The 9,409-nt window shown below is 34.2% G+C and overlaps 1 protein-coding gene across 1 annotated transcript; it reads right to left on the minus strand.

Annotated features, from left to right (window-relative positions):
• Positions 1-1,479: 1,479 nt before the first annotated feature.
• Positions 1,480-4,300, minus strand: LOC117680638 (uncharacterized). The gene is made up of 2 exons (XM_066085210.1): positions 3,713-4,300; positions 1,480-2,607 (listed from the first exon to the last, which is right to left on the minus strand). Exons 1-2 carry the CDS (start codon positions 4,037-4,039, stop codon positions 1,480-1,482), a joined length of 1,455 nt encoding a protein of 484 aa, XP_065941282.1. The 5' UTR covers positions 4,040-4,300.
• Between the last annotated feature and the right edge of the window lie 5,109 nt (positions 4,301-9,409).

The raw sequence follows: 9,409 nt of genomic DNA on the forward strand, positions 1-9,409 counted from the left end.
CAGTTGAAACGATTGTATTCTAATATATATGTGTAATGCATTGGAGTTCCAGCAGCCTAAATGCTGAATAAAACTCTCAGAATAGCCTAACTGTGCAGCATGTGTTGCTGCCACTATCCGAAAACGCCGAAGTAGATGCATGAGGCACTTTTCCTTACTGGACTGTTTATTGATTACTTTTACCAATGCCATATTATCTGACATAAATAAGATTTTTCTATTTGCCATCTCTGAACCCCAAATTTCCAAAACCAAAACAATTGGAAACAGTTCTTTTACGGCAATTTGCAAAGGTAGAGTTTGTGTCCACTCATCAGCAAACCATTTTGAACCAAACACAGCAGCAAATCCTAACAAAACCAGAAGCATCTGTAAATAGTCGCGTGACATCTGAAGATTCCCATTCCTCTGGAAAAAGAACTGATTTTCCATTGAAATTTTGAAGAAAATCAAGCCACATGGCTGAATCAGCTCTTACCTCATTATTAAATTTTTTTCGATAATAAGGTTTTTTCACACCTATAGTCAAGTCAATCAAACGACGTAAAAATGCCCTACCAGGAACTACTACCAAACAAGCAAAATTTAAGACTCCAATTAATGATTGAAGCTCCTGCAAAGTAACTTTTTTACGCCTACTAAACTGATATACAAGAGTCCTACATTTTTCTAATTTGTCTGGTGGCAGCGGACTCATCATATCAATAGAATCAACCTAAAATACCATAAATGGTGATACATGTTACTGGCCAGAAAGTTTTCTTATCATTAATTGGAATATTAATCCTTCCACATAAATCAAACAAATTCATCAAATGATTTTTACATTTTTCAGACTGAGGAGGTCCAATAAAAAAGAAATCATCCAACATATGAGACATACCCCCTGCTTCTAGCTTGTTTAACATAACCCATTGAAGAGCTGTACCTAACTTCTCAAATATTTGACAAGAGCTACTTGTCCCCAGTTGCAAACAGCGTTCGTAGTAGAACTGACCTTTCCAAGTAAAACCCAAAAAATGATAATCCTTTGGGTTCACGGGGATTATTCTGAAAGCATCCTTTATATCTGTTTTAGCCATAAGTGAACCCATCCCATATTGATGCACCAAACTGAGTATCGTATCAATTGAAACATAATGAACCTGAGAGTATTCCCTAGGTATATTAGAATTAACTGAGTCCTGAGCAGGAAAAGATAAATCTTGAATGATTCGAAACTTGTTTTGCTCGGATTTTGGTACAACCCCCAGAGGAGAAGTTTTAAAAAGAGGTAATGGGGGTCTTGTGAATGGGCCAGCTATCCTCTGCTTACTTAAACCCGTATGAATGTAATCTTCAATAACTTCTGGGTGCTCATATGTAGACTTATGATTATGAGGAGGATGAATGGAAGGGGACTTAACACAGCCTCATCTACACCCAAATGTAAAGCCATTCACTAACAATTTTAATTCATCTGCCTCATAACCTAATAGTTCATTGTGAAGTCTTAACGGGTTTACTGGAGTTGGAAGAACCAGCGCCATTCCTGTTTGATGTGATAGATTTGGATGACATGTTTCTACACTGAAATCGGGGGTGGGGTCCACTACAGGCTTGGCAAGTATGGGCGAATCGACAGGGTAGGGAGTTACATTTTTGCCCATTGTTATAATTGTAGCACTGTTTTGCCCGAAAGGGCTGCTGTTTACCATTATAAGCTTGGAATTGGGTTGGAGAGGCTACCTTAAGTCGCAACTCTGTTACTACTCTCTCCCACGGCAGGAGGGATGTCTCTCTTATTTTCCTAAATGACTCATCATACATTCTCCAGGGTTGGTCCCCATGAAGCTTGTGAATCTCCCTAATTGTAAACATGTATTTTAACAGATTGCATGCCTCATGGGGAAATTTCTGTAAGTAAATTGTACTGAATACCAGAAAAGCATCTGTCCATTGATGGATTGTAATAGGTGTTTTATGTGAAGCCGCTTGTTGTAGCTCAATTTTCCCCGCTTGTACCACAATTGAAAGGGGTTCATCTCCTGAGGTCGGCAATAAATTTTTTAAGTCAACAAATTCATTGTTCCAAATTTTAAGTTTCAGTTTGGAGGAAACTGATGCTCCTAGAGGCACACAATCTGATAAGTGAATTTGAGGGCTACTAAAGCATGCAAAACTACTACCCGTACTCTGAGATAAATTGCCTGCGGGCTCACCTGTGAACACATTATCCAGTAATGTTCCCAGTGCAGAGGCAGGAATTGTGGCAGCCGCAGAGGCAGGAATTGTGGCAGCCGCAGAGGCAGGAATTGTGGCAGCGGCCGGTATAGCTTCCCCAACTACTGGTGCAGTATCCTCAACAGAATTCACCATTGGAAGTTGCCCAACCTTTTCACCGATGTTTTGTTTCTCACTAGCAGCTTTTTGTTGGTTTACAATTTCTTTTGCCAGTAGTTCATAATCAAGATTTGATAGCACATTGACAGTGTCAGTCTCCGCCTGTTTTTCGGGTTCTTTTTTGCCCATTTTTGCCATTATGTACTTCAGTTGGTGGTGTTGGTGGTGGTACTCCTCCCGTTGCCACATCATCTCTCCTGGCTCTCTTTTTGGGTGGCATAATGGCTAAATATATAATAAGAATAAGAAGTATGAATCCTATCCTTTCACATATATGATTAGCCTAACCCATAAGCATTTTTTCATAATAACTTTTGCATTAACAGATGATTTCAACCATGTACTTGGTATTTTGACCTGATAGTTAAGCGAATACCAACACAGATTTTGATATACATGTACATGTTAACATAAAATTCATAATAATAGGAACATGTCCCACTGACCATATGGGTAACACAGACCCAATGTTCCTTCATCATTATTAGTACATGTAGATTCAAACATTATGTAACTAAATAGTCCCAACATGACTTTAATTACATAACATTATAAACATTAAATTCATAATTGTAAGGAACATGTCCCACTGACCATATGGGTAACACAGACCCAATGTTCCTTCATCATTATTAGTACATGTAGATTCAAACATTATGTAACTAAATAGTCCCAACATGACTTTAGTTACATAACATTATAAACATTAAATTCATAATTGTAAGGAACATGTCCCACTGGCCATATGGGTAACACAGACCCAATGTTCCTTCATCATTATTAGTACATGTATGTAACTAAATAGTCCATCATGACTTTAATTACATAACATTATTAACATTAAATTCATAATTGTAAGGAACATGTCCCACTGACCATATGGGTAACACAGACCCAATGTTCCTTCATCATTATTAGTACATGTAGATTCAAACATTCATGTAACTAAATAGTCTCAACATGATTTTTAATTACCGGTACATGTTAACATTAAATTCATAATTGGAAGGAAACATGTCCCACTGGCCATATGGGTAACACAGACCCAATATTCCTTCATCATTCTTTAGTATGCAAACTCACCAAACATAAAATTTATCAGTTCCAGCCAAAACACTTAGTTCAAAATAAAAGGTAAAACTTGAACTGATACTCATCAACATGAAAAAATCACACATTTAAATTTCAGGGAGTTAAGACATAAACTGCCCCTACACTGTCTTAATTAAAACAAATAAAATGTAAATATATATAAATATGGATATATATATTCACATATCATTGAATATCATTATTCTAGAGTGGTAGCACATAAGATCTAAAATCATACTGGCCTCAAAACTTTTGAGTGCAGGATCACCGCATTCCTAATGCTGCGGCGAAACTTCCTCATGGGCTGGTCCTCGGCAGGGGTACACAGCAGATGGACACCATCCGGGCCTAAATAATGAAAGTCCTTCCAAAACCCCCGATGTCCCCAGAAATAAATTCCACCAAGGCGCTCAGCAAAACGTTTCAAATGTTCATTAGTCTGAACCACAAAGACGTTAAAATGTTGGCATGATGCAAACTGCATTCGGCGAATTAACTGGCCTATTATCACTAATTTTACTCCAACACCATCTCTTAAATACTGTCCAACAGATATAATATCCATAACTAATTTCTCACTGTTTGTACTTTCACAGATATCATTTTCACCAATCTGTAAAAACACCACATCAGAAATTGAGTCAAAATGTAGAATCTCCAGACACGCTTGCTTAATCTCAAACCGCCTTTTCCTCTAAATGATACTTTAAACACTTTAGGGCCTAAATTCAGATTGTCTGTTTCTGTCTGCATACAATAATCTCTTAATCTTCTGATGTAAGAATGTCCAATCACGCACGCATTTAAAATACTCATTGTTTACATATTGTACGAGGGTTGTCCCAAAATAATGTAGACAGGACACATAATTTATAATCTGTTCACTGGAATTTCATTAGACTTCTATGTTTTCTTCAATGACCCTTTAGCAAAGAATGCTGAAAAGTTCAAATCTGTACTTTATTCATTTCTCGAGAAAATGAATAATTAGTAACAACAAGATTTGTCAGGCGGCGCAATGTGCGATGTCAAAAATTACCAGTTTTACGTTGTTGCTTAACCATCCACATCGTTCGCGATAACATTTACGTTTTATTTCCGAACATGTCTTAGAAAAAATATTATCTTTGAACATGTACTCTGCGTGCACATTCAATATATATTTCTAGTTTTGTTTTGTTTTTAAATATTTTCTAAGTACAAACGATCTGTCGGCTCCAAACTTGCTCTGTATTACTTGTTGTCTAACGTCCGTCTTACCGAAATGTGTCGTTCAACATTTTGACGTCCATTGATATCGTTCGGGGTTTCTTTTTTCCACTTATTGTCATCATACTTGTTCGAATATTTTCAATGTTGTTTAACTACTTATTCACAAAACGCATTTCTCATCGATTTTGTTAATTTCATTTACTTCCAAAGCCGCTTAGGATTTATTTCATGGTCTTTACAAAATTGTATCAGTTACTGCTGCGCCGCCTTAAACGCTGAAAACGTCATTTTATTACCACTTAACTTTTCAACTTGTCACAAAACGCGCTATAAAATATTTAAAAGTTTTGTTATAGCCAAAACATTTTCTGAGTAAATAATAGAATTATTATCAAATATCGGTGTATGTTTTATTTGAATTTTTTCATTCGATTAGTACTTTTTCTCCCAATTTTCAATTCATTATGTTGATTTTAACGTTTTGTTTTTGACATTGCGCCGCATGTAGAATTTCTGATCTAACATGCTTTCATTTCACTAATTTAATCTCAAACAATATTCGATTTTAAAACATTATTTGAATGCAAATTTCTTGAACCCTTTGTGGCACAAATTTCATCTTCCTTTGTCTTCGATTAACTGAATAACGCCACTTGTCTACGCTATTTTGGGACAACCCTCGTACCCCAACCGGAACCAGCAAAAATAATCATGCGATATCGCATACAACAAAAAACTAGAAACTGCGTTTCAAAAACCTACTGTATCAAAACATTACTCGTGCTAACACTCTCATAGATGAAGACAGAATGACCCTACTCTCACTGGTCAGATACTGACCGCATCAAACCACGTGACCGTATCGCTTAATTTGATTGGCTATTAAATTAAATTTGGGGAGAATTACACCATGGAATTTTTAGCAATTACATAATAGGTCACTGGGAGGTTTTTAGACTAGGAATTTGGGCTAAAAATAGACATGGACAGTGACCACTGCAGGGAAATTACATAATATGGCCAACGACCTCTACAAGGCCTGGGAAAGAAATGCAACTTATCTAATCAAACATAAACATGAAAAATACAATAAATCAGCAAATAAAATTATAGCATTCAACACATAAATACAATTATTAACATAATTGTTGTTTGAATTATCTCCTTTGACAAATTGGGATTGTAATTTTTCAAGAACGCCTTGATACGATTTCGATGTATAAACATTCATATTCTGCTTACTGACCTATTTTTAATGAATCATTTATCACTCGCAATTAATGTTATATTTTTTAAGAAAACGAATGAATAATACTTCGTATAACATAATACAGATACGTTTATTTATTAAGCCTAAACTATGTTTTCATTACGTTATCTGATAACATGAAGTTGGAGCACATAGAAAAAGTAGTGACCTAGATTATGCATGCGCTACATTGACCTCTTGACCAATAATGATGTTATGCAGGAAAATCAGTCGATTGCGCATACACTGTTATATAAGGGAAAACATTTGCAAGTGTAAATATGAGACTGTATCTTTCAAAAACCATGATTTAATGCGTACATTTTTTAACTTCTAGCCTTGTCCGGAAAACTACCTTAAAATTCCTATCTAATCCTAAGGGTAAAGTCATATTAATGACTGTAACAACTACAAACGTGAACTTTGATTTTCGCTTATGACGTTGCAGTTATCAGTTTGCAGTTGAAGATAACTATTTATATTGAATGTTCTCATACTCAGACTGAATTAAACAAGGTAATATAAAATAAACCAAGAAGATTAGATGCATAAAACTTAATCTCCCAATTCTTTTCATGTTTCAATTTAAGTGAAAACAAGTGAAAAGCTGTCAATGTGACAGCAAACCGGGTTTTCTTTTATGTGAACTGTATCCATAATCCAAGTCAACCCATATCCAGTGAAATGGTGCACCCTAAATGCAATATTTTGCAAAAAATGACTAAGTTCAAAAGCTGGTATTTTTTTCATAAATTACCGGATATCAAAATCCTAGCAATATGCACACCTCTGATATATGTACAATTGATCTGCAAAAGAACAACTTCCTATCTTGAAAACTGTAGGAGGAGTTATCCGTACAATGAGGGTACCCTATATGCAATATTTTGCCAAAAAATGACTAAGTTCAAAAGCTGGTATTTTTTTCATAAATTATCAAAAATAAAAATCCTAGCAATATGCACACCTCTGATATATGTACAATTGATCTGCAAAAGAACAACTCCCTATCTTGAAAACTGTACGAGGAGTTATCGGTACAATGAGGGTACCCTTTTGGCAGCCGCCCGCCATTTTCACCATTTATATATATATATATATATATATATATATATATATATATATATATATATATATATATATATATATATATATATATATATATATAAACATGATTATTTTAGAAAAGACACTAACTGAAATATTTGTCTAATTTTCAGTAGAAAGATAATGTTAAACCAAAACTTATACTGAATGTAAACTACAATACCTGTAGAATATAATATTAATCTTATTTCTTTGGTTTAAAGTAGTCCGAGTATCGCACTACGTCATAATACGGATTTTACAATATTGGTTCGACTTTTACAAAGCGTTTTTGATACCCGGTATTGATTTTGCTCTACATCGCTGTTGTAAATAATGGCAATAATAAGCAATTAGAACGGTAATATATGTATATTATGAGCGATAGAAATGATTAATGTTGAGAAACTCGATTCTGTTAAAGTAAAATGAAAAACGAAGTTTCTGATTAACCAGGATCTCAGGTATGCTTATATCTTCTTGATTTGACCCCCCCCCCCCGAATTTTTCTTTTTCTTTTACTAAAACCGGTTTAAACTTAGAGACAGAAGCTATTTCGAATTTAATCAATCGTCAATTAATTAATGTTTAAATGATATCTAACATTGTTGATAGATCTAGGCAGAAAACTGTAGCAAAATGTGATTTTTACGGATTTTTTCGTCAGGGTCTACTTCGTTTAGAGCTTATAGCGTGAAAAGTAATCCGTCAACATATAATTTATTTTACCAAATCTTTTTTCTAAGATGTCAATCTATAGAATAAACACCCTGAATTTAAGTTTGAGTCCATAAAATAGTAAAAAAAATTACCAAACGCGATACTAGCATTGCATTTTTTGTATTCTATTTTGATACATCAGGTCCATAAAGTGTACTTACTTACAAATATTTGCGCAAAATTATTGATGAGATATGGCTTAAATAAATATTTATACTCTATTCTGTATGTTCAGTTCCAATTTTCCCAAAATTGGTAATTATTTTTAGGAAAAACGGACCTCTGGCAAATTTCATAATTGTCAATAATTTTCGCAAGGGGGTACACCCGTCTGAGAGGTGATAACAAACAAACTAGCATGTAAACATTCATATTTTCTTTTGTATATGTATTGCTTGAATGTATATTTATCATTTAAAGCTAAGCATTTAATGATTGAGCCCATTTAGTGCCGAGTATAGGACTACCTTAAAGTGGTTCAAATAGTCAATTTTTGTTAAATGTCGACTTCGCTTATTTTGGAGATTCACATCAGAGCAGGGTTATCACTTGTGAGCATTGGCTTACAGATACCTTGTTTATCCTATACTATATAACTACTTTCTATATATCCCTATAGCTAACAATACCTGAATATTTTATAGGTGTCGTGTAAGATAATCAAGACTATTAGAACATGGTAAATGTGTAATTTGCGGTTTTTTTAAAAAATATACATAAAACTAATTATTTTATAATATTGAAAATGTCTGATGTTTGCAAAAGTGCTGTATTTTAGGTCAAATCTTATATTAAGTGCGCTATTATACCTCTTTTGTACATAATATTTTTCATTAAAATTTGGATTAAATGACTGGGAAACTACTACAATGTTTATTATTATACATATATTTAGCTAAGATAGCTAAACAGATTTTCGTATAAAATCCAAGGGGGGGGGGGGGGGTATCTAGGAGAAAGCATGACGGGTAGGGATTTTCCTGCTTTTTTATGCAGTATACATGAAAATTATTTTTTTAAATTCTCAATTGCATAATATAGTGGTTTATCTTTCTAATACATGAAAAAAGTATGTAGAAAACAATTATTTTGTGACACCCTAAAATAAAGGGAGATTACTCCAAAACATCCGGATTTTACGCGTGCAGAATTTCAAGAATTTTTTAGCTGGAAATAAAGCTCTTTAAAAAGCTAGCGAATGTTCCCTGAAAACACAATAAAACGATGCCTTAGGACTTGCTCTTGAAAATGCACAGAAATTAAAATGGCTGATGTACTGCATTAAGAGGCATCCTTTTGTCTTTTTCCTCATGTTTGAGTGCCAAATAAAGTCTAGCATTATGTTACATTTGCATTGTTCTTTGATCCAACACGACATCTACCGCTACGCTCAGAAGTAAGGGAAAATGCGTGTAACGTTAGTTAGGTCTTTCCACCTTCAGGTGAAAGACCTTTTGTATTTCTTCTGTTTTTCATTTTTTTTCTTCTCTTTTTTACCAGGGACAGCTTTTATGTTTCAAGAGATATCGATATTAAAATAATTTTTTCTTTATGTTATTGAGCATTAAAAGTTATGGTACCAAATGACCCTTTGCTTGATACCTCCCAGGTCTTACAAAGTTATTGCCCTTGTGTAAAAAAAAGCTTGTTATCGCTACTCCTCTGAAA

This window comes from Magallana gigas, chromosome 5 (assembly GCF_963853765.1).
Source record: "Magallana gigas chromosome 5, xbMagGiga1.1, whole genome shotgun sequence".
Taxonomy (NCBI): Eukaryota; Metazoa; Mollusca; class Bivalvia; order Ostreida; family Ostreidae; genus Magallana; species Magallana gigas.